Below are 26,387 nucleotides of genomic sequence, written 5' to 3' on the forward strand. Positions count from 1 at the left end.
GAGGGAATCTGTGGTGGAACACAGACAAAGGTGGAAAAGCAGCACTGGGTGTCATGATTTCCTCCCACAGGTGTCTTAGCTAGATGAGGAAACACTGAGGACACTGCCCATTGTTCGGGACACGGTGATGAGTTCCCTCTTGAGCTGTCCTCACCCTTTCAATTTACGTGAAGCTGGATCTGGTTTCTAGGAGGTGCAACCATGACCCAGGATTTACTGACAGTCATGCAGGGGAACTTTGCAGAAGTGGCTGCCAGCCAGGGGTCAAGAGGTTTTGTGGCAAGGTTTGCAGAGACAGCTACCCAGCCACAACCAGCCTGCAGAGAGCATAGGAGAGGTGGAGGCAGGTAGGAAGTACTACCCCACCCAAAGCATTGTCTGGGCCAGAAGAATGGCAATGTCACCCAGCCATGGACTTCAGCCAGCAGGGCCCCGAAAGCAAGAGGATCTGCACCCCCAAGAGAAGAACTAAAGTGAGAGTCTGGAGACTGGGAAAACTGAAAGCCTTCACTATAGTGCTTATTTAATTAAATGGATGGGACAAATGTAAACCCGACAGTACATTTAAACTTTTCCTTTGGGGATATACCTGGGGTTCACAAAGAAGGCCCAATTTGTTAAAGACAAAATAAAGCATGTTTTCCTTGCACATTCAAAGTACAGTGTGAATTAAAATTGCAACTTGGTTAAATATAAAAATTAGCCTAACACTAAATAGTAAGATGCAGGGGTGAAATATAATCTGTTTAAACAAGCAAATTTCTTTTTAAAAAGCCATATCATTAAGGGTTTGTTTTTGGCTGTGTGTATACATACATACATACATACATACATACATACATACATACATATATATATATATATATACACAAACATAGAGAGAGAAGGTAAATATACATACACACATATATATATATATATATATATACATAGAGAGAGAGAGAAGGTAAATAATTCCAATGCTTACCCTCTATCTTATGCATACTGCAGAAGGTTTGAATTTTAGAAATATCTGATGCTAAGTTCCTTAGGAAGATTTGCTTCTTTTGCTGAGCAATGGACAGGTCAGGATTGATCCAATGTTCACCACATGAAACGTACACCTACCAAAGAAATAAGCCTCTAATCTCACACAATTGCTCATGGCAGCATTATTATATGCCAGACTGGAAACAATCAAAACACCCTATAATAAGTGAAACATGGTGAAACAAACTATGGCATCATACTCAGTGATAAAAGGAATAATGCTTAGTGATAAAAAGGCACAATCTGTTGATAAACGCAACAAAGTTGATGGATCTCTATGGTTTTGTACTAAAAGAAGTACTTCTCCATATATCTTTGCAACTTCCTATGAATCTCTATGAATCTTTAATTAATTCAAAATATTAATAAGAAGTTGTAGAAAAAATAAAGGAGATAAAGGAAAGAAGGAAGGGAGGGATGTGGGGGAGGATCAGTTCAGTTCAGTCGCTTAGTCGTGTCCAACTCTTTGTGACCCCATAAATCACAGCACTCCAGGCCTCCCTGTCCATCACCAACTCCCGGGGTTCACTCAAACTCATGTCCATCGAGTCGGTGATGCCATCCAGTCATCTCATTCTCTGTTGTCCCCTTCTCCTCCCGCCCCCAATCTCTCCCAGCATCAGAGTCTTTTCCAGTGAGTCAACTCGTCGCATGAGGTGGCCAAAGCATTGGAGTTTCAGCTTTAGCATCAGTCCCTCCAATGAACACCCAGGACTGATCTGCCTTAGAATGGACTGGTTGGACCTCCTTGTAGTCCAAGGGACTCTCAAGAGTCTTCTCCAGTGGGGGAGGATAAATAGGTATAAATCAGGAGTTTGTAAATTATGTCACTAAGTGCTAAGTCACTTCAGTCGTGTCCGACTCTTTGAAACCCCATGGACTGTAGCCTGCCACACTCCTCTATCCATGGGATTCTCCAGGCAAGAATACTGGAGTGGTTTGCTATTTCCTTCTCCAAGGGATCTTCCTGACCTAGGGATCAAAGCCATGTTTCTTAACGTCTTCTGCATTGGCAGGCTGGTTCTTTACCACTTGCACCACCTGGGAATGAATGAATGAATAAAAGTTGTTCAGTTGTGTCTGACTCTTTGCAACTCCAGGGACTGTCCATGGAATTCTCCAGGCAAGAATACTGGAATGGGTTGCCATTGCCTTCTCCAGGGAATCTTCCTGACCCAGGGATCGAAGCTGGGTCTCCTGCATTACAGGCAGATTCTTTACCATCTGAGCTACAGGGAGGGCTGAGGTCCAAATTTTGCTCACAGCCTGCTCTTGTAAATAAAGTTTTATTGGAACACAGCTATACCCACTCATTTGCATATCTGTGACTCTTTTGTGCTACAGTGACAGAGTTGATATTTCAATAGATTCCATATGGCCTGTGAATATTAGGAAGTGTCAGTTCACAGAAAACTTCACAGAAAACTCCAACAACCACTGGTATGAATGAACTTGTAATATATGTATCAAACTGTTAATGGACATTTCTAGATGCTGAGATGATGGATGATACTTTTACTTTTTGCTTATGTGTACTTTCTAAATGTCCTTAAATAAATACATATTTCTTTGAAGTGAGAAAAAATTGAGTAATATATTGAGAAAGACTTGATAAAAAAAAAAACAACTCAATGCTGCCTTTTTTGAGGTCACTCGCTAATCACACATACTTTCTATGTCGACCCAGGGGAAGTTTCCTGAAAAATATCTTCTTTCTGATCAACAAGGTTCTTCTTCTCTCACGGACATACTTAATCATGTGACTGTTCATGTTTCAATCTCCATGTCGGTGGCTCAGAACAGTTGGACAGATTCATTTCTAGCAAATGTGCAGGATCTTTTAACAATCACTCCTGACTCCATTTCAGTCTCCTTTCATTACTGCTCGCTCTGCCCTGGTGGCCTCAATGACTTATCTTTAAATTAGATTTATCTTTTTGCATTGTATGCTTTATTGCATCAACCTTAAATTCTTTCCAAAACAACATAGTGAATAAGCACAGCAGCAAAAACAAAAATATTAGAAGGAAACAAACAAGACACTTGGCAGGGATAGACTTAGGATTCAAAACACAATCTAGCAAGCTCCAGGAACAGAGGCTCTCCAATCTGCCATGCTGCCTCTAATATTAGTCAATGGTACTTGGGCTTAAAACTCTTTCAAGGGGTCTTGACATTCAGAGCCTGAGTCAAGTTCCAACAATTTGGTACAAGCTTGGTTCTCTGTTCAAAGAATTTCAGGCATCCATCAAAGTGGGTTTTCTTCTCGAGCTGATACTTCAAATTCTGTAAGTGGGAGAAAAGGCTGGGCAGCTAAAGTCCTTCCACTTCTTAGCATTCTCCAATCACTCAAATTGCCGTTGTTGAAATGTTTAGTCACTAAGTTGTGTCCATCTCTTTTGTGACCACATGGACTGTAGCCCACGAGGCTCCTCCATCCATGGGATTCTCCAGGCAAGAATACTAGACTGGGTTGTCATTTCCTTCTCCAGAGGACTCTTCCAGACCCAGGGATCAAACCCTTGTCTCCTGAATTGGCATGCTGAGTCTTTACTAGTGAGCCACCTGGGAAACCCAAGCACTCAAATAGTGTGTGAGAAACTAGATATGATTTTTTTTTCTGAAAAGGTGAAATTATCATTTAGGAAGAAACTGTTAAATAACCACATTTTGAAAACCTCAAAAACAATATAGAATTTACCTCCTTAAAAGAGCAGGGCAGAAATCACAAGTGGGGAATAATTTGGTTCTCTCCAGTTTCTGCCTTCATTTGTTTGTAAGGTGGTTGTGATGAGCATTAAGTGAGTTCTGTCATATACAGACAGCCCTGAAAATCATGCCTGACACATAAAAAGCATGCAACAATAATCTGTATTACTTTCTGATGGTTGCTGAATTAAGATAATTGTGAGAAAAAAAATAGGAGGAAAAGATGGTGCTTGAAGTCTTATATTGAAAAATATTTTTCTTTTAATAGTACCAGTATATCAATATTCCTAATTTCATGGTCATGTTTTTACCAGTTCATCTCTTTGAAGTTCTTTTAGGGTGAAGATTTCCTTCCCTTTTTCATTGAACAATCTCCGAGCTGCAGAAGGTAAATTTAAAATTTCAGTGCACCTGTAATATAGACACAAAAATTGACCTTGCATGTGGAAAGTTTCCAGCAGAGAAGAGAATAAATCAAAGAAATCAAGGTGGGTCATTAACTACAACTAGTTCTACAGGACTGTGGGACAGTTGACAGCTCAGTCCTGGAATCTATCAAATGCCTTTTGAATCTCATTCCCCCTCTTCAGGTATAGGACTTGGGCAAATTATTTAAACTCTCTAAGCTTAAATTTCTTACCTGTCAAGGTTGTTGTGAAGATTAAGGGTTGATTATGAAATGTGCTTAATAGCACAGTGCCAAGCATCATCGACAAGCAATAATATATACATATATAATTATTGACTTTTCACTCCTCAACATGCCCCTGTAAAGGCACTCAGTCGTGTCTGACTCTTTGCGACCCCATGGGCTATACAGCCCATGGAATTCTCCAGGCTAGAGTACTGGAGTGGGTAGCCGTACCCTTCTCCAGGGGATATTCCCAATCCAGGAATCGAGCCCAGGTCTCACGAATTGCAGGCAGATTCTTCCCACATTGCAGGCAGATTCTTTACCATCTGAGCCTCCAGGAAAGCAGCCCTAACATATCCCTATACTTTCCTATTTGTGGGTCTTTTCTCTTGTTCTTGTTTCCATATAAAACACCTTCCTCAGCTTTTGCTGTTGAAGTTCTACTCTTTTTCCAAAGTTACATCCATCACCCAGCAGGTCCTCATCTCTCTCCACCAGAAGTGATTCCTAATAGCCCTTTAAGTCCCTTTCGAATAGGAATTTTTGACAGGTTAAAATGGCAACCCACTCCAGTGTTCTTGCCTGGAGAATCCCACGGACAGGGGAGCCTGGTGGGCTTCCGTTTATGTGGTCACACAGAGTTGGACACGACTGAAGTGACTTAGCAGCAGCAGCAGCAAACATTCAATAGTGATTTTTTTCCCCCCTCAAACAAGCACTGAGCCAGCCCTGTGGATATCGAGATGAATGATACAGTTGCCCTGTTTCCTGGGAAGTTTCCTCTCTAGTCAGGGGGAGAGACTGGTCAGTAACTGAAGTGTAATGTGAACTAGTGGAGTTGTCACAGGCACCCGGCCAGGGTGCTGTGAGAACACAGAGGAAAAACAACAAATTCCTCCAGGGAAGCATCAGCTAGGGAAGTGACATTTAGGGGTGGGCTTTGATAAGGACTTCCCTGGTGGCTCAGATGGTAAAGCGTCTGCCTTACAACGCAAAAGACCCAGGTTCAATCCTTTGGTCGGGAAGATCTCCTGGAGAAGGAAATGGCAATCCACTCCAGTATTCTTGCCTGGAAAATTTCATGGATGGAGAAGCCTGGTAGGCTACAGTCCATGGGGTTGCAAAGAGTTGGGCACGACTGAGCGATTTCACTTTCACTTTGATGAATAAATAGGAGTTCACCAAGTATAGGGTTAGGATTCAGAGAAGTTTTACATGGCTGGAGCTGGATTTGTGGACAGGAGGTGGAGCCAGATAAAGCTGGTAAAGAAGATAGGAAACAGTTGGGAACCACTTAGGATGCCAGACTAGTGAACGTGGCCTCTATCCCGTAAGTATCAGGAAGTCATTGGGGGTATTATGGCAGAGGAATGGTGCAGTCAGATCTGCTTTTTAGAAAGAGAACTGTCGGAAAAGTGGACGGTGTGCTGGAGATGGAGAGGTGGAGTTCATATAGTCATTTACGGTAGAGGTAAGGAGGTAGAATGGAAGAAGAGCTAAACGGAATGATGGGGCATGCCTGAAAGAATGCGGTTTTCTATTAAAATGTACTGTCTATAGTAAATGAGTTAGAAGTGACTTTGTGCTCATCCAGAAAACCCAGTTGTATGAAAAATATCTCTCAATTTTATTTCCTTAGATGGCATAAAGAAATTTAAGCCAGTAATTAGACTTCCATTTTCCTGAGAGGTCTTAGAAGGAAATAAGTCAGTGGGAATTCAGTCTCTGCTTCTCCTGTCACAACCCTGGAGGCTGATGGATTGGTGAGGACGGGGCTAGGTTTCTCATCCATAGGAGCTGGGGTGGAGGGATGGGTGGGTGAGGGGGGACTTAAGAGGACTGAGCCCAATTGAAAGATTTGCTTAATTTTCTCTGGATGCTGCCCAAAGATTCTGCTACTTACCCTAGATCCAAGCGTGACCTAAGGAGAGTTACCATCATCATAACCTGCTCCCATTCACATTTTCCTGGGAGAATTTTGGACTACTGCAGTTTTCAGTTTTAGGACAACTGGGAGAAGAGAGTGAATAGGAAGTTGGCAGATTTTTCTTCCTTCCGTTCTTGGAAACCCTATTTTAATAGTGCTGAATTTAATTGGTCTGAGCAGCTGTGTTAGAGATTAGCAGCTTCCTCTGTACTGAATTCCTCCAGCTCGTTCATGTGCCAGCCAGCATCCATGGAGAGAAAAGAAAGGAACTGACTCTTCAGTGCCTAATAAGGAATGTGGACTTTGGAGTCAGATTGACTGGGAAAGGTTGGGGGCGGGAGGAGAAGGGGACGACAGAGAGTGAGATGGCTGGATGGCATCACCGACTCGATGGACATGAGTTTGAGTGAACTCCAGGAGTGATGGACAGGGAGGACTGGCGTGCTGTGATTCATGGGGTCGCGGAGAGTCGGACACGACTGAGCGACTGAACTGAACTGAACTGACTGAGTTCAAACTTTAGCCTTCTCGTGAATAGGCTCTGTAACCTTGGAGAAACTACTTAACTTCTCTGAGCCTAATTTTCCCCATCTGTAAAAGGTAGACAAAGCAGTACTTCTCGCATAGGGATATCGTACAGATTAAATGTGTGAAAACCTGTAAAGCATCTGACACATAAAAGTCAGCAACATATTGTTAAAATGAACTATGCACTGCAAGCACTCCGTATCTACTCTCTTGCTCAATTCTCACACCCTTTCTGAGAAGCCCATTTTATGGATGATGAAACTGAGCCTGGAGCTTAGTTAAGTTCCTTGGCCAAGGTCACAAAATTAGTGAGCTCAAAAGCTGAAATTCAAACCTAAAACTCTCTGGGTCTTTTTGCTACAGCATATGGCCTCCTGAGAGGGCATCATCATAGAATAACAGGGAAGAAACTGGGATTGAGATGCTCAGTGAGTGGTTCGGGATTTCTCTGTTGGCATGGGAGCAAAGGTCCTAGAAATGAAATCCTCTGACTCTGACACCAGAAGTTAGGACTGATAACCATGTGGCTTTGATTTACAGAGAATCTAGAAAAGCAGAGTTTTTTCTCCGGCTTCACTCTCTCAGGACTGGTTTTTCCAGTACTCTATGTTGCCTGCAAATTGAGATCTCAACAAAATGGTCTATACCTATTATTTTTAAATAGGGATTATGATGCTTATTATGTTAGATCTTCCTTAGGCTTTGCATATGGAAGAATCACCAGCAACAAAGATTCCCAAAACTGTCTAGAGTGAATTATTAAATTACTGAAGGATAGCATAATTTTCCTTAAATTCTGTACAACTGCCCTCTCATATTGAAGAAGACATATTTTGCAAAAAGCTTATATCAAATATTCTGCCTTTGAACAGTTATCAAAGTCTATGGGAATAATTCTTATTTAGGTAAGAAAATACTGATCAAAAGAAAAATTACAATGTACTTCAGAAACATGATATAGATTACTGACACTTAAAAAGTGATTTAAATAGACAACTACTCTGTCCTCAGTACAAATAAATTCAAACCAAAGTGCTATATAATTGTGAAATATATTTTTAATGGGAAAAATTTACATTTATAGAGTTGGTAGTTCAGAAACTAGGAGAAAATCACAAGACCTAGAAATCTGGGGGAAAAATATTATCATGTACTCACATAGCTTATAAACTTCACAGAAAAAAACCCAGAATCATTATAGTAACAATTGTTTTCTTATGTAGGTACATATGTATTTTGCGTTATAATCATCCAGGCACTTGAATGGAGTATACCTTTGTGTTTAGGCTATTATTTACCTCTCCAAAAGCTGGTGAAATCCAGTCTGGTTTGTTTCTGCTTCAGAATATTTAGTGACAAAATTTTTCACATTCCCTTTCCTTTCAGGGTCAACATATCTGGAAAAAACAATGCAAGATTAGACTGATATGTCAGTATACATTGCCAACTATCATTCAGCTTGTTATAGTATGTGAATAAATCATAAAGTTTTAATTTATCATAATTTACCCTAAAAAACCAACAGTTAAAAAGCAACAGTTAGAACCAGACATGGAACATGGAAAAACAAACTGGTTCAAAATTGGGAAAGGAGTACATTGAGGCTGTAGACTGTCACTGTGCTTATTTAACTTATATGCAGAGTACATCATGAGAAATGCTGGGCTGGAGGAAGCACAAGCTGGAATCAAGATTGCTGGGAGAAATATCAGTAACCTCAGATATGCAGATGACACCACCTTTACCACAAAAAGTGAAGGGGAACTAAGGAGCCTTTTGATGAAGTAAGAGAGGAGAGTGAACAAGCTGGCTAAAAACTTAACATTCAAAAAACTAAGATCATGGCATCCAGTCCCATCACTTCATGGCAAATAGAAGGGGAAACAATGGAAACAGTGACAGACTTTATTTTCTTGAGCTCCAAAATCACTGCAGATGGTGACTGCAGCTATGAAGCTAAAAGACGCTTTCTCCTTGGAAGAAAAGCTATGACCAACCTAGATAGCATATTAAAAAGCAGAGACATTACTTTTCTGACAAAGGTCTGTCTAGTCAAAGCTATGGTCTTTCCAGTAGTCAGGTATGGACGTGACAGCTAGACCATAAAGAAAGATGAGCCCTGAATAACTGATACTATTGAACTGTGGTGTTAGAGAAAACTCTTGAGAGTCCCTTGGACAGCAAGGAGACCAAACCAGTCAATCCTAAAGGAAATCAATCCTGAATATTCATTGGAAGGACTGATGCTGAAGCTGAAGCTCCCATACTTTGGCCACCTGATGCGAAGAACTGATTCTTTAGAAAATACCCTGATACTGGGAAATATTGAAGGCAGGAGGAGAAGGAGACGACAGAGGATGAGATGGTTGGATGGCATCACTGACTCGATGGACATGAGTTTGAGCAAGCTCCAGGAGTTGGTGATGGACAGGGAGGCCTCGTGTGCTGCAGGCCATGGGGCTGCAGAGTCAAACAGAACTGAGCAACTGAACTGAACTGACCCTAAAAAATATGCCTTTCTTTAAAAATAGGGTTTCAAATACTATCACAATTAAATATTAAACTTAACATTTATACTATGAATAATTTATATAAGAAAATAAAATTTCAATATCTGAATCCTTTTCCAATAATGTTGAATACTCAAGATGTGAATTGATCAACTTTGAAGAAAATGCAGAGATTACATTAATTTTGCCTTTGATGTTTTAGTCATACACTGTTCATATTCTTTTGTTTATTCATATGTTACTCAGATACTGTTTCAGTATCAATCCAAATGTAAAATGTTTTCAATTGAAAATTAATAATTATGATCATAGAAAAAGAATTTTAATACACATTGTTCAAATTTTTAGGTAAGACAATACTGTAGTTTTAGAATTTTTATATTATATTAAATGAAAGATACAGTGTTTAAATATAGCTATTCATTCAGTCATTGATTTGAAATGTAATCAAATATAAAATGTTATGTTAGTCACTCAGTCATGTCTAACTCTTTGTTACCACAAGGACTGTAGCCAACCAGGCTTTTCTGTCAGTTGAATTCTCCAGGCAAGAATAATGGAGTGGGTTGCCATTCCCTTCTCCAGGGTATCTTCCTGACCCAGGGATCGAACCCAAGTCTGCATTTCAGGAGATTCTTTACTGTCTGAGCCACCAAGAAAGCCCAATCAAGTACAGTCAATCATTAAAGCACTAAATTTGTGAGCCCTGAATCATATGGTAAATAAAATAGCTTAACAGATGATTAACTGAGACACACAGTTCCATGACCAGAGCAGACAGCACATATATGGATGAATAACACACCAGCCCTGTTCTCTCTCTCATGGATGGAGACATAAGCAGATAATCACAGTACAGATAACCCTGGTGAAAAGCCCATAGCAGTCAGAGCAACGGAGTTCAGAGAAGCCACAGGTAACTCATGGGTGGGGATGGGATGTCAAGTTTAGAGTCAACAACTAGAAATGAAGTCCAAGCTCATTCTCAATATACTTTTATTAATAAGGCAAATGAGAGGTGCTGGAAGTTGAGAGGACTTAGGAATGAGAATTGGGGGTGGTGGTGATAAAGAGATAGATAAATATATGGAAACAGGCCATAAAGGGTCTTAAAAGCTGTATTAAGGAGTTTGAGAGAATCCTAACTTACTAATAATATCACTATACATTGAAATTATATAATATGTAAAGTTTATAACTTATGCTGAGCCTTTCCTTTAACAATTCACTAAAATATTTACATTTTAAATTATAAAATTTTCCTTGTTTAAGGTTCTAAGAGATGAAGTTTACCTGAGACATAAGAAATCACAATTCTTAATTTATATGAACTTGACACTGTTATCAAGAACTAATGGAGATCTTGTTACTAAGATCATGACAACTCAGTATCTTCATGATCTTCCTTTGTAGATGGAGGAACCAACAACAAAAGCTCCCTCAATGCTGTCTAAAATGAATTAGTAAACAGCTAAAGAAGAGCATTCTACCAGAGCAGAATTTGTGCTTCCCTGGTGGCTCAGCTGGTAAAGAATCTGCCTGCAATGTGGGAGACCTGGGTTTGATCCCTGGCTTGGGAAGATATCCTGGAAAAAGGAATGGCTACCCACTTCAGTATTCTGGCCTGAAGAATTCCATCCACTGTACAGTCCATGTGGTGGCAAAGAGCCAGACATGACCGAGCGACTTTCATTTCACTTCAGAGCAGAATTCAATTAAAATGGTTCTATGTTTCATCATTCTAACCTGATTTTGCTGGTGAAGACAGTAAATAGGCCAACTCTCTTATAAATAAGTTTCAGGTTAATGCAAGTAATGTATGCTTACATATCATTAGCATTTATTTCTTTTAGAAGAGACATATTGCATGGATATATTAAAAGTACCACAGCAGGGCTTCCACCTTGCACAACTCTGGGACACTATTCACAGAGACTATGTGAACAGTGACCTCTGGAGCTGGGCAACACAGTCACCCTGTAATGTTAGCCAAAACACTCCTTATTAAATCTTCTGTTACCAGCACCTACATATAGCTTGGAGAGAAGTTAAAGGAATGCTATTGATGATCCTGAAGAGAATTTTATGAATCAGCGAAGAGAAATTAAATGATATTCAGTAGACTTTTAATGTCAAGTGTATGCCAGCATATTTTAATCATTTAGGAATAATTAATTCATGTAGTGGAGAAAGAAATGGCAACCCACTTCAGTAATTCATGTAGAGAACAAAGTGAATATTTGATTAACCAGGACACACTCTTCCATGAACATAGCAGAGAGTTTCACATACTCTTAACTAGAATAGCTGTCCAAAGTAATAAATCTCTAAAATTATGTCTGTATCACCAGATTGAACCATGTATTTAAAAACATAAATTGGTCAGATAAAATCTGTATAATTTTTGAGACACAGTTAAAGATAGCAAAGGACAGAAATTATTTGTTAGTTGTTCATGTTAAAAAAAGTCATGTATACTTGAAGAGCATTACCCTCACATTTTACATTTTAGTAGAATGAACTAATTATGAAATGAATGCGTCAAAGATTTCAATTTCAGGGTTGACTTTACTTTAGTCAAGATTAATTTTTTACTTTATCATCTACACAGGCAGTTCAGTGGACAGCCAATCTGAATGTTACTCATTGTTCAGCGATGTATGAAGTATCTTTAATCAATGTGAAGAAAGTAATATTAAACTATTATCAGCAGCTTCAAATATTCTAAACATATCAAAAGAAAGGTCAAGAGGTAATATCACTGCTAATAATATTAGAAACAATGTGTTTAACTCATTCTTTACATCAGAGTTTGCACTGATCTGTGATTTCTTTTGTCATAAAACATTATGAAAATATAGCAGGTGACTTTTCTCTAATGTTGGAGAAACCTTGGCTGATTTGGAAGATTTTATTCCAACCTTGTAACCTAAATTAAAGTGGAAATTGATGCTTTTCTAGAATGATACACTTTTAAAATGCTATTCCAAGGCAAGAATATAGATTATGTAAAGCTATGCTTGTTCATTAAATATTCCAAAGGTGTAAATCTAAAGAATTGTCTGTAATAACAAAATAAATAATGTAAACAATAGCTAAATACAAACTTAAATAAGAAATTACAAAATTATATTTAAGAAGCAATTAACGAGCTCAGTTATTTCAAAATACATTAATGAATACAAATAACAATGCTAATTCAAAATAGATATTGATCAGAAAACTTTTCTCATCAGAGCTATGTATTTGCAAATCATTATATTCTCCCACGGCCAGCCTGAGTCAGTAGTGCTCAAATTCAGTTCCTGATATAGGAACTAAGTGAATCTAGCCACACAGCAACTAAGCCTGTGTGCCACACCACTGAGCCCGCACTCTAGAACCTGAAAGCTGCCACTGCTGAAGGCCACAAGCCTCGAACCTGTGCTCTGCCAACAGAGGAGCCACCGCAGTAAGAAGCCTGCACACCTCAACGGAGAGCTGCCTCTGCTCTCCACAGCTAAAGAAAGGCCACTGGCGGCAACAAAGACCGACACTGCCAAAACTAAATTAAATAAATACATAAAAGAAACGAAAGGAATCTTAGTATCTATCTCCACCTCTGCCAACTTGAAAAAAAAGAGCACAACCCGAGAGTTGTGAGCTAAGTTTTATTTAGGGCAAAATGAGGATGATAGCCCAGGAGATGCAGCTCAGATACCTGTAATCAAGCACATATTTTTTTGCAGAAGGTTTTTGCTAGTCATGAGGAGCAGATGTCATTATGAATGATTTTAGTGTTTTTCTAGATACGAGATGAAAAAGAATTACGCTCATAAAATGGTCTCCTGAAAATATCTATCCGAAGACCTGTTCTGCCAGGTTTACCGAGAGCACAGAGTGTCTCATTTCTGCTCTCCACCCTGAACTCCTTTCACAGAGTGTTGAAAGTCAGCGACTGCAGCCACTCATGATTTAATCCTTGAGAGGTAGATGACAAGTGCCAATTGGTAGTTGACACTCAGATATCAATACAGAAGCCTTTTCATAGAACAAACAGAGAATTTCCCCAGGGGGGCAAAAAAACCTCCTGTAATCAAGAAGACTAAAATCTGTAAAAATTAGAAAGTATGCTTGATGAGAAATATGAACAAGTTGTTCTTACTGCATTTTCCGCCCAGGTGAGATGTCTGGACTGATCATAATACGGGCTCTGGCCTTGTTCTTGTCTCCATTCGGCAAAACTCTGAGTCTCACAGGGACATACTGCTCCGGTGCCTTATGGATGGGTTTCTTCATGGGAGGACTGTTTGGAAGAAGCAGTCCTTCTATTGGCCAATCAAATTCCTTCAGAAAGAATGACAAGAAAATTGATAATAAGCGAATAGGAAGAGTCGCTTCTGTATATATTTTAAAAATAAGCACACTTGCTTATACCTTTAATCTTTTATTCAGTCATCAAACATTCATCATCATGCATTGGGCACCTAAGATGTTCCAGATAATTCTAATTAATGTTTCATTTTAATGAAGAGGAAAGATGTTAATTTTTTAAATGCATGAACAATTTGTGTTGTGTTACCTCATGAAAGATTTTTTCCCTTTCAGAGAAACATCATTCTGGAAATACAGAACTGAATTAACTTGGAATTTTTATTTTTTTTGCTTCTGTATAAAATATCTCTAGCCAACATGAAAAAAGGAAGAATATATGAAAAGTGGTTTCACAACCCAAATAATATCTTAAACTAAATCTATTTGGCAAAGAAGAATATATTTGGAAGTGAAAGTGTGAGTTGTTCAGTCCTGTCTGACTCTTGGACTGTAGCCAGACAGATTCCTCTGTCTATTGGATTCTCCAGGCAAGAATATTGGAGTGGGTTGCCATTCCCTTCTCCAGGGAATCTTCCTGACCCAGAGATCAAACCCAAGTGTCCTGCATTGCAGGCAGATTATTTATCATCTGAACCATCAGGGATATTTGAATAATGCATGAATAAATAAAGGTATGAATGAATGCAAAGTAACCAAATTCTACAACTGAAACATCTGAATTTATTTAAACCTTATCGTTTCATTCACCTCACTCTGTTTTATGGAATATTTCCCAAATATATTTATTCGGCAAAGAAGAATACATTTGGTTCTTTTCTTTTTGACACACAGCCCCATACATCTTAAACTGTAAGCTCCATGAAGTAGGTATCATGTCTGTCTCTTTTCTTGCTCTGTCTGTATTGACTAAATATATAATAAACAGTGGTTAGATAAGTAATAATGCCAGTAGATTAAATCTTGAATAAAATTAATATATACACTTACAGTGATCAAAGTGTTCGGAACCCTACAAGAGGAATGTCACATTTCCTAATTACGGTCTATTTATATGTAGTCTTTCCAAGAAAAAATTAATTATGCTTAATTACAAATGAATAAAATCATCTTTTTGCTTAAAAAGTCAATTATGTTGAAATGGGACTGGAGAAAATATGGTTCCCTCATATTAGATGAATTCAAACTTCAAGTCAAGTAAAGAGAATTTTATTTAACTGAGAACTATGTTCCCTGCTTGGTAAATATTTTTTTTCTCTTCTGCAAACATTTCAAGAAATAAGAGGACCCTTAGGCTGAGTCATTTTGAAATACATGGTCAACTTGTATCATTTTATCTAATTTAGTTGCCTTAGTCCTTTCTGTTCGGTTTACAAGCCAAGGTCAGGGTTTTGTTGGACTATACTGACTTCTTCCACCCAAAATCTACTGTTTCTGTTTAAATGCCTAGAGAACTGTGAGGTAATCCATTTTCATTCCCAAGACCATTTAGTTGTCAAATTCTAGACTATTGATGGCACTATGGTAAAGAGGTAAGGAACCCTCCTGCCAGTGTAGGAGATGTAAGAGACTCAGGTTCGATCCCCGCATCAGGAAGATCCCTTGGAGGAGGACATGGCAACCCACTCCACTATTCTTGCCTGGAGAATCCCATGGACAGAAGAGCCTGGGAGGCTACAGTCCATCTGCAGGGCCACAAAGATCAGACAAGACTGAAGCAACTTAACACACACAGTAAAAATGTTATTGTTTTAAAACGTAAGTGTTAAAAGGAACATGGTTAACTTAGGTTTCCTAATATAACTACCATTCACCATTTAAGTCAATTAATTAACTAACTGAATTACTCTACTTGTATACTATGTTGAAAAAAAAATGTAAGCACAGTATCTATGAAGTCTACCATAATTACCTTTTTCTCTTTCTAAGAAAGTACACTTCCTTATGAGGCATCCCTGTCACCCTTAGGTGGGAGGGAATCTTGGTATTCCAATTAGAAGTGTCCCCTGTTTCTGCCAAGTGGGAAAAGCCTTTTTCTTCCCCCTGATTTTTAGCACTGTACTTTTTGATACATATTTAATCAAATTAAACATACAAACTTCTTATCAAAACTATTATTTCTTTTCAAGGATATGCCCTTCCTTTCCCCTTCCTCAGTGTGATCTCTGGGTGTGGATGAAAGTTCAAAACACCATGTATCATTGGGAAAAGGGGTTCACGGTCTACAGAGGAGAATTTAGTCACTCAACATGTCTGACTTTTTGCGATCCCCATGGACCATAGCCTGCCAGGCACCTCTGTCCATGGAATTTTCCAGGCAAGGATATTGGAGTGGGCTGCCATTTCCTACTTCAGGGGATCTTCCCAACCCAGGGATTGAACCCAGATCTCCTACATTGCAAGCAGATGCTTTACCATCTGAGCTACTAGGGAAGCCCTTCACGGTCTGTATGTGTTACTTGTCCTTGATTTTTAAAGACATGTGCCTCTTCTCCTCGTTGGCTACTGGGGTGACCTGCTGCCACTTGTCCACCTCCAGTTGAGAAGGAAGTTATCGTTTCTGCTTCTCTTGGTTTTAGCCTCTGCCCTTTCTGAACCTCTGAAGAAAAGCCTACAATTAGCAGAACTCACATTTTTTTCCTTGGCCTATACTGAGCTTGTTTGTCTCTGTGCTATCCCTCCACCCTTGGCTCCATGATGGCTCTCACAACGCTGTACCCTGAATCTTAGACACATAATTCATCTAGCCCCTGGCTCAGGCTACCCAAACCACAGCCCCTGGTATTCTTAAGAACTCCTCCTTCATCTCCAGAACAAAACAAAAACAACAACAAAAACCCCTCAACTTTCTAGACTGTTGCTTCTGTGTGCTGTGTGCTCAGTCGTGTCCGACTCTTTGCAACCCATGGATAGTAGCCCATCAGGCTCCTCTCTGAATGTGATTTTCCCAGCAAGAATACTGGGATGAGTTGACATTTCCTCTTCCAGGGGATCTTCCTGACCCAGGGATCGAACCTGTGTCCCTTGAATCTCCTGCACTGGCAGGCGTATTCTTTACCACTGAGCCATCAGGGAAGCCCAGATGTTGCTTTACCACAATCTTAATATAAGGGCATATTTGGGCCCCTAAGCAATGACTTCTTGCTTTCAGCCTACATCTGTCCTTCCCTTAAAGCTCTGAGACTCATTGTTTCAATCACTGAGGAAGCATAGGGAATTTTGATTTAAAGGCAAAGAAAAAACTAGATTGAGACCAGAAAATGTGACAAAACAACTAAAAAAGGTAAGAGTACATTAAAAAAATATTTTAGAACATATCACTGACCTAGCAATAAAGCAAGATATACTACAGACCCAGAGAGGTTGAGTGGTAAAACTGAATTTTACTATGAGGGAGTTTTCCAAACCCAGCAAACTTCTGCTTCCATGGCCTTGAGAGAAAGGGTACAGGAAACAAATTTCAGGGCCCAGCCCTGGGAAGTCTAACAGGAGCACTCCTCTCATAAAACAAGAATCACAAAAGGATAAATTTCATTGAAAAGGCAAACCAGAGAGAATGACTCTCAGGTGGTTGCAAGTAAAACACAACATCTCAAACATTTTCTCTGGGTGGAAGAAAAAAATCTTCATTGAGAATTCACAACATGGGCTGACCCACACTTGACCTTTCAGCACACTAGATAAAGATGAAAAGAAAATTAATAATTTGAAAGAAAAATAAATTTGCTTCATAAAAGAAAATATAAAAATAAATTTTTAAATAAACTAAGATAAGTAAAAACTGTTACCAATGACCAAGAGAAGGGCATATATTAGGCAAAAGGAAAGTAATCTCAGTTGGAAGGACTGAGATGTCACGTTGGAGAAAAATGAAACAGAGAAAAGGTACAAAATAATCTAAATATATGTCATTACAATAAATAGAAAATACTAAAACCCTTAGTTTAGAGATAAAGATTGTCAAAATTGTTTTTTAAACTTAACTGTATGCTGATTACTGGAGAGCCATCCTAAAATAGAAGAATGTACAAGTGTGAAAAGTAAAAGGATAAAAAGAAGGTATACAAGGCAAATAGCAACAACAACAAAGATATTTCTATTAGTGTTGGATAATTGAAACGTTTACTAGAGCTAGAGAGGGTCTACATGTCAGAAGTTTTAATTCACCGGGATGATAAAATATCTCTGATCATTTGTGTGTCTAGAACCAAATTTCAAAATATATAAAACAAAACTGGACAGACTACAAGAAGAAATAAATTCCATATCCATCCCATAATTGATGACTTCTTTCTACTTAATTGATGGAATGACAGAATCAATTGATCACTTGCATCTAGCAACTATAAATCAAAAACTGCATGGACGTTTTCACACACATTGATCTCATCCTGGACCTTAAAAAAAAGTCTCAACAACAATGTCCTTATGCTAAACAGTACCTCATTAAGTTGGCCACTGGGAAGGACTGGCCACATGTAGGTAAGCTTATTCCAGAGAGGATTTTCAACTCTGGAATGTTTCCATTGGCCTGGTTTACTAGTCCCTTCATGTTTTATGGCCCACCTAAAACAAAAGACAAAGAATTTAGCAAGATTAAATATCACTATAAAATAATCATCAAGTACTTCTTATTAGGTGTGAATTTTTAAAAATCTGATCATTTACTGTGTATAAGAGACATGTGCTCAGTCACATCCAACTCTTTGCAGCCCCATGGACTGTAGCCCGCCAGACTCCTCTGTCAGTGGAATTTTCTAGGCAAGAATACTGGAGCAGGTTACCATTTCCTCCTCCAGGGGACCTTTCCAACCCAGGGATTGAAACAGCATCTCCCATATCTCCTGCACCGGCAGGCAGGTTCTTGACCACTAGCACCACTTGGGAAGCCCCAACAAGACATGTAAATAAAGTAATTTTTAATGAAAGAATACATTTTTAAAAATCAGGAAAAATTTGCAATGTTATAATCAACAGTGAAATTTGAGGCAAAAGGCAAAGTAGAATAATAGTCAATTTACGATAACAATGACATAAATAACATACTAACAGAAAATATTCAAACAAAATTTTTAGACATTCAAAGAGAAACAAACATAGATGTAATCAGTGTGAGAGATGTCATTACATCACCAACAGATTATGAACTACTAGGTAAACTGTTTTAAATAACAAATAAGGATAAAATATCTGACTGCTAAAACTAGTGAATGTAACCATGACCACTAACTTACAGACATTTTAGTCTGTTAATAGGAAATGTGTCTTTATCAATAATTCTTGCAACATTTGTAATATTTCCACACACTTACAAAGCAAACTTCAATAATGTTTTGAAATGAAAACTGAACACGCTATACTTTGTGGCAAATGACAGAATAAAATTAGATATAAATGAAAGTTTAAATTTTACAATTTCAACCACAAGATAATTTTAAAAACACATTCTCTGTCCCAAAATACTATTAATATTATCCCAGACAGGCAGAGGGAAAAATAACACAATCAATACCTGTTCAGAAGCAATGAAACAATAATCACAAAGACTTGAAGAATACATTTAGAATTATATTCAAAGATAAATTTATAATGTTAAATGCTGATGTATTAAGGGCTAAATAGAGATGAGAAATTAAAAAAGCATTCATTCAATAATTTATTTTAAATGTATCCAATGGAAAAGAGATGACAGAAAGTAGCAAAGATTCAAATATAAATAAATATTAGAAAATAGAATAGTAAGCCTGGCATGTTGCAGTCCATGGGCGTCACAAAGAGTCATACACGACTGAGCAACTGAACTGAACTGAGTAGAATTTTAAAGAAAATTTTAAATAAAAATTAAGATAGAAAATCTCATGCAAGTAAATTTAAATTAAAAAATACATAGCAGATAGAAAAATCAAGCTAAATATTCAGCACCGAGACAATTAGGATATATTATGTATGTATGTGTTAATAAATGAAAAGCTTATGAAATAATTTTTTTAAAACCCTCAAAGATCTGAAATAGAAAATATGCTCTTACTCATATAACTTCACAGGGCATGGAACATATTTTCATACTATATGAAACATTCTAAACCATAAAGATGTCGAAAACTAGCTATCTCATTCCATGAATGAGAGATAGGCTTCATAATAAATTCAGTCACTGGTAATTTAAGAAATAAATCAACAATCTTACTTAAAATCAAAGATGTGAGATTCCTAATTCAATATTAGCCAATAAAATTTAACACTATGGCAAGAGAATAATCACTATAGTTAAGTAATAGCCTAGGAATGAAATGATGGACATTTACTAATATGATAAGTCACTGATTAATGAAGGACAATAAGGAGCAGCCCATTACACATCATTTTCTAGCACACGTGAAGGTCATCTGAGCCTAAACATTTTCTGAGCTCACCCAGCCTCCTCAGAAGCATCTTCAGTGTCCAAACCTGTGTTCAAGGAACTGGCTTTCCTGTTTAAGCTTGCTGGGAGTTTTGGGGGCCTGGATACTGAAGGGGGGTGGTGGCACGAAAGACTCCCTCTTTCCCACCTAAGAACCTGATCTCCAGTTACAGTACAGCTGTATGGTCCAATCTAAGATCAACACTTCTGTTTGTGTCTAGATCCTTATCTTCTCTCATCTAGGACTTTGTTCCCACCCTGAACTATTAATTGTCCTTCCATCTCCATAATGTCTGACAGCTTGATATCTTTAAAAAAGAAAAACACTTTAAAAAAACATTTTTTTTTTAAAAAGAAAACACTTCCAGTTGTTGCCTTATTTCTTTGTGCTTTTATACAGCATCTTCCCTAAAATTCTCATCTCTTTTTAAAAAATGTATTATTATTTTTATTTCCTGTCTGTGCCACACAGCACTTGGGATCTTAGATCCCTGACCAGGGATTGAACCCACACCCCCTGCATTGGAAGTGTGGAGTCTTAATCATGGGGCCACCAGGGAAGTCCCTCATCTCTTCTTCTCCTCCTTTTTTCTCTTAAGTCAATTCCAATTAGATTCTCATCTCTTGAACTCCAGTGAAAATGCCCCATCAGTATTTTAACATCGCCAAAACCCAAGATCATTTCTCAAGGCATACATGAACTAACAGCAGTGTTCAACATGATCCCTCCCTCTTTTTCAGAACACTTTCTCTGACTTGACCTGACTTCATTTGACTTCCATGAAACCATATTCTCTTTCTTTTCTCCCATTAGTAGCCAAAAGTGTTAGTCTTCTCTTGAGTGCCAAGGGCTTCCCTGGTGGCTCAGATGGTAAAGAATCCGCCTGCAGTGCAGGAGACCTGGGTTTGATCCCTGGATTGGGAAGGTCCCCTGGAGAAGGGAATGGCTACCCACTACCCACTCCAGTATTCTTGTCTGGAGAATTCCATGGACAGAGGAGTCTAGCGGGCCATAGTCTATGGGGTCACAGAGAGTCAAACACGACTGAGTGACCAATACTTTCACTTTTCACACTTTCTTGAGTGTTAGAGGGTGGGAAATACAGCCTATGAAAATCCAAGACCTGTTGCATCAATTGAGTTTTTAGATGCCATTGGTCTGATGCATGTAGGGCAATTACTATTCCCTGTAGCTCAAGTGGTAAAGAATTTGCCTGCAATGCAGGAAACTGGGGTTCAATTCCTGGGTCAGGAAGATCTTCTGGAGAAGAGAACAGTAATCCACTCCAGTAATCTTGCCTGGAGAATCCCATGGACAGAGAAGCCTGGTGGGCTACAGTCCTTGGGGTCGCAATGAGTCGGACATGACTGAGCGACTAACACACAAAGTACAGGTTGTTGATGAAAAGATTCATCCTTTTGATTGAAGTGCCTGTATAACTTCAGCCTATTAGAGTGCCTTTAAAAAGAGCTGGTCAAGTTCAGTTTACATTATTAATAAACATTAACATGGAGCAAAGGCCATTCTACTGCAGAGTTCCAGCACAGTATGAGCTTTTATGTAAAAGCAATAGACCTCTTAATATTATGTCTTATAAATGAAGAGCTGACAGATCCTTAACTGTAATGACAGTAGCTGGTCGCACTATAATGACTGTACATGTGCATAACATAAATTAGAACTTTACAGCATCATTAAGGACTCTGGAATCTTAATTCCTGGAAGTCAGCACTAGGTGGAGACAGCGATTCGTGCAATGTTTGCAGGCAGCCTTTTTCTTGCCTTTCTGAGAACTTATTTTTATTTAATATTTTCCATTCTTCTCTTCAGTATAAAAGAGGGTATTCCTAAACAATTGTCTTTTATTATTGAAACATTATATAAAACAAAGCATCTCATGTTTTGAAAGGATTTACTTGATCTCACACACACACACAGGTACACATGCTACAAGGTAACCAAATAAGGTTCAAAAACAAGTTTGTTTATTTAAAATACTATCTTTATTAGTATACTGCTTTTTTGTTAAAAGTAAAATTCTATTTATGATATTTCACAAGTATCTACCTCCATGGACAGAAGTTTGACCAAAGTTAAAATATTTTCCTGGATTCATATAAACTAAAAGATTTAAGAAAAACTCAGGATCATTCCTCAGAAATTTAGTTGACAGTTCTTCTCTCAAAAACTAAGTCCAGAATTGATCGTATTTTGATTGGATTTAATAACAGCCCGATACATTGTCACAGATTTGAACTATTTGAAGCTTTCTAAGATTCTAGTCCTCTGGACAGAGAAGAAATCATTCAAAATCAGGAACCATGCACACAAGCTCTTCTTAAACATTGTATAGGGGTTCAGAGATTAGACATGTAACTGAAATCTGAATCCATCAGTTATTATTCTTTAGGTTTTTACCAGTACCACTGTATCAATATTATAGGTATTTATTTTGAAATTTACATTGAATAGTAAAGCTAAATAGTTTAAGCAAACTGTTTTTAAGATTTAGATTTTAAATAACTTTACACTAACAGAAACAAGGCACTGACTGACAGTACATTAATTTACAAGCCGAAATGTTCAAAGATCAAGTAATTTCTGCACATTAGACGTTATTCTACTCATTTTGTCTCTGGAATATTTTGTGGAAACTAACGAATACACATGGAATTTGTTCTTCTGTTTTATACATCCCCATTTGCTCCATCTCTTTACATTATTTTGATAACTAGCAAAGTACTTAAAACAGAGACTGAATTTTAATGGCAAATAAAGGCTAAGTGGGGGAACTCAATGATCTTGCTTTGATCTTGCATAACTGGGAATTTTTAAGAGTAAGAAATTGTTCCAACAATTACCCTGAAAAGAATACATATTTCATAAAAACTTCCATAATTGTATATTATTTTCATCTCAATTGAAAATTATCAATTAGGCTTTTTAGCACATTTCAAAGTTGTTCTTAAAAACATCAATTGTTAAAACACAGTGGAAAACTAAAGTATATTAATGGTAATTGCCAGGAATATGTATATATTTAGTTTAGAAAAATAGAGGGATACACAGATGGATATAAAGTCACACCTGACATCTCCTTGCAAGTTTTTTTTTCCCCCCCAACATAAAGTCTTTGACCTGCTCTATTTTGTTTTTCTTTTCTAGTTGGCTGAGCTTCCTGGTTATTTAGATTCTGGATACATAGAAGTAATCTATATTCAGTACTAAAAACCTATCATTATCTCCCATAGTCAGAGAGTTTCAGAGTTGTGTAAAAGTAAAGCTATCTTTGCAGGTACAGTAAAATCTCCATCAAGTACATGATTTGTAAACAAAACAAAACAAAAAAAACCATTGTTCCTTCAGAATACTTGCCTATTGTGGAGTCCTATGCGATCTTTGAGTTCTTTAATCTTTTTATCACCTATTCGGGCCTCACTGACTTGCTTTGGTACCTGAGATCTTTGGGGTATCCACTACCTGAAGTTACTGTATCAACTTTTGTGCAAATAAAGCAAAGTAATAACTGTTTATGGAGCACCTGCTCTCGCTCCCCTGCACTATGCTAGGCACTGCAGGGAACTCAAAAGAAAGGGCTTCTACCCTCAGGAAAATTACAGCATTTTAAGAAGAAGCAAAAATTACATACCTGGGAAAGTTTTTGAAAACAATACAATATGTAATGGAAAAAAATAGCACTTTCAATAAGAGTTATAACAGGTAGACCTAATGGAAAGAAAATAATATGAGCTTCCCATTACAGAAATAAACTGTCAGGGTGGGGGAAGAATCCTTGCCAAGCATTCGTGAATTTTGTATACAAGGAGAATAAAGAGTTTGGGATAATGAGAGGGAGGAAGAAAGATGTCATTTCAAGAGATGGAAAAAGAATATAATCATTTGGCGTTATATAATAGCTCCAATAAATATGATTTTTAAAGACACAGAGTTCCAGTTAGAGGAGAGTGCTTCATGGTACAGCTTTTCATTTCCGAGTCTGTCAGGTCGAGCCAACTCTTTTGCTTAAAGCAAAGTGCTTCACCATTTGAGGCTCTTGATTGCCTTATTTATTCATATTAAGAAGGAATAGTTATCCTCCAAATAAATTCTCCCTTCCTTTAGCAACAATAGATTTCCAGATGGACACACGGCTACCCAGATAAAGATGAAGTTTCCTTGAACTTAGGTGTAGCAGCCAAGTGGGCTGTGTGTGGACATGATGCAGAGCACTCAGACTTCACCTTTAAAACAACCGGACCAGTGCTCCCCTGGTCCCTTTTCTCCATTCCACTGACTGGGAGATAGCAAGAGCTGGCACAGTCAGTTTAACGCAGAGTGAAATGAACTTCTGTATGAGCCTAAAAGTTTTGGAGTGCCTGTCAGAGCAGCTTAGCCTACATGTTTTCTAATATAGTCTTGGCCATTTCCATGGCTCCATCCAGTCTTTTACATTTTCCTGTGCTTCCTCTGAACTTTTTACTGCTTTCTCTGCTATTTACCTCTGAGGAGCTTTTCATGGGTTGCCATCACAATTGATCGCTCATCTCTTTCCTAATTCTCATTGCCATTTCACCAATTCATATGTAACGAAACTTCTGTATCAATTGTGGATGGATCCAGATTGGTTTGCCCAGTGGTCACCTTCTGTGACTTCTAAAAGAAATGCTCTTAGAGACAGTGACAGCTAGCTCTTCGGGAATATAGACATTAAGAAGATAGACCCCACTTGCCTGATCTAAGGTGGTGCTGTGGGGGTTCCCAGGGAGTCACGTGTGGACTTTAGTTATCACTGTATCACTATTCAGAAAGGGTCCCAAGATATCAACAATCATGAGAAAGTGAGTGGGAGCTTTTTGTAACTGTTTCCTCTTCAGGAATATTTTCCCAAACAAATTTTAAGGGCTTTAGATTGACAATAGTGAGCCATTGTTTAGTTCTGCATCAAACAAATATCCTAGGATACAGATGAGAAAAAAGAGCAAGCAACTGAGAGGGAAAGAAGAACACAGCAGAGGCTCCAAAAGCAAAGGAAAAGAACATTTATCTGAGAAAAAGAAGTGATGAGTTGTAAAAGCACTGGGAAAATAATACATATTCATAGGAAGTCCCCAAATGTAATCAAGCAATAAGGATCCTTTGTCTAAAGTTGGTCTTGGGAAGCACCATCTGACATGTTTTCAACATTTCTGCAGCTGGGTGCCAGGGACCCAAGGAACTGAGACAGTTTCTGTCCATGAGGAATCCTAGTTTGGTGAGAAAAAAGACCAGTGAAACAAATAACAGTGACATCGGTGATAGGGGCAATCATGGGGTTTATACAAGGTATTTCAGAAACTAAACAGAGTCATTAAGTCTTCCTGGCCCTTAGGGCATGCTCTGTCCACTCACTGAATACAAGAATGAATGGGTGAGCTAATCTGAACTATATTTAAAATCATCTGTAAATCTGGGTTCTCAATTCCCCATCAATTGATGCCTAAATTCTTGAATTCTTAAATCTGAAGCAAGAGAATATACGTAATGCTCAAGATTCCTCTTAAATGTGGATAGAGTAAGAGATAATTTGCATAATACAATTTGGTAGATAATAGAACAGCCCCCTATTAAAAATTATTTCTCAAAACTAGGTCCTGAAATTCCATCATTACCAATTAATTTCTTTATGCTCAAATAAACATTGCAGGATTTGCAAAGCAAAGAGTCAGAACTTTATAACCTGTAGCAGGCTGTAAAATGGACCCTCAATAGATATCCATGTCCTGCTCCCTGGAACCTGTGCATGTTACTATACAAGGCAAAAACAGACTTTGCAGGTGTGATTAAGTTAAGGATCTTGACACAGGAGATTATCCTGAATTATCTGAGTAGGTTCTATACATAATCATGCATCATTATACAAGACAGGCAGGGAGAAATTCAACCCTACAGAAGAGAAGAAGACAACATGACCAGGGAAGCAGAGAATAAAAGATGAGGCTACAAACCAAGTAAAACTATCATACACCACATGATTCTTTTCTTGGATCCGAGAAGAATTTGTGGGCTACTTCATCTAACCTATCATTTCTCAAAGAAGGAAATGAGATCCTGTAAGACTTACCCACCTGGTTATAAGAAGGGTTTGTAGTAAAATCAGAGCCCTATGGCTCAGTGAATTACCCAGGCCACATGGGGAAACATACCTTTAGATGTAAACTGTCCAGAAAGTCTGTGCAATGGTTCTAATGATTCAGTTCAAGTGTTACTGTCATAAAGGAGGTGTTTGTTGAATAAACTGTTAAAATCAGAATGCAAGATGGCCCTCTCTCTGTTCTTTCAAAGAAAACAATGAGTTTTCC

The 26,387-nt window shown here is 38.1% G+C and overlaps 1 protein-coding gene across 1 annotated transcript in view; it reads right to left on the reverse strand.

The window, feature by feature from the left end:
• The window catches only part of LOC129554722 (doublecortin domain-containing protein 1), a 94,409-nt gene extending 76,209 nt beyond the window's left edge, over positions 1-18,200 (reverse strand). The window contains exons 1-5 of the mRNA XM_055423783.2: positions 18,091-18,200; positions 13,482-13,663; positions 8,126-8,224; positions 4,050-4,149; positions 968-1,103 (exon numbers count right to left, since the gene is read on the reverse strand). Coding sequence (XP_055279758.2) covers positions 968-1,103; positions 4,050-4,149; positions 8,126-8,224; positions 13,482-13,663; positions 18,091-18,126 — 553 coding nt within the window. The 5' untranslated portion in view covers positions 18,127-18,200. The remainder of the gene's footprint in view (positions 1-967; positions 1,104-4,049; positions 4,150-8,125; positions 8,225-13,481; positions 13,664-18,090) is intronic.
• Between the last annotated feature and the right edge of the window lie 8,187 nt (positions 18,201-26,387).

The sequence above is a fragment of the Moschus berezovskii genome, chromosome 14 (assembly GCF_049115385.1).
Source record: "Moschus berezovskii isolate FMDL1 chromosome 14, NW_MosBer_1.0, whole genome shotgun sequence".
Lineage (NCBI taxonomy): Eukaryota > Metazoa > Chordata > Mammalia > Artiodactyla > Moschidae > Moschus > Moschus berezovskii.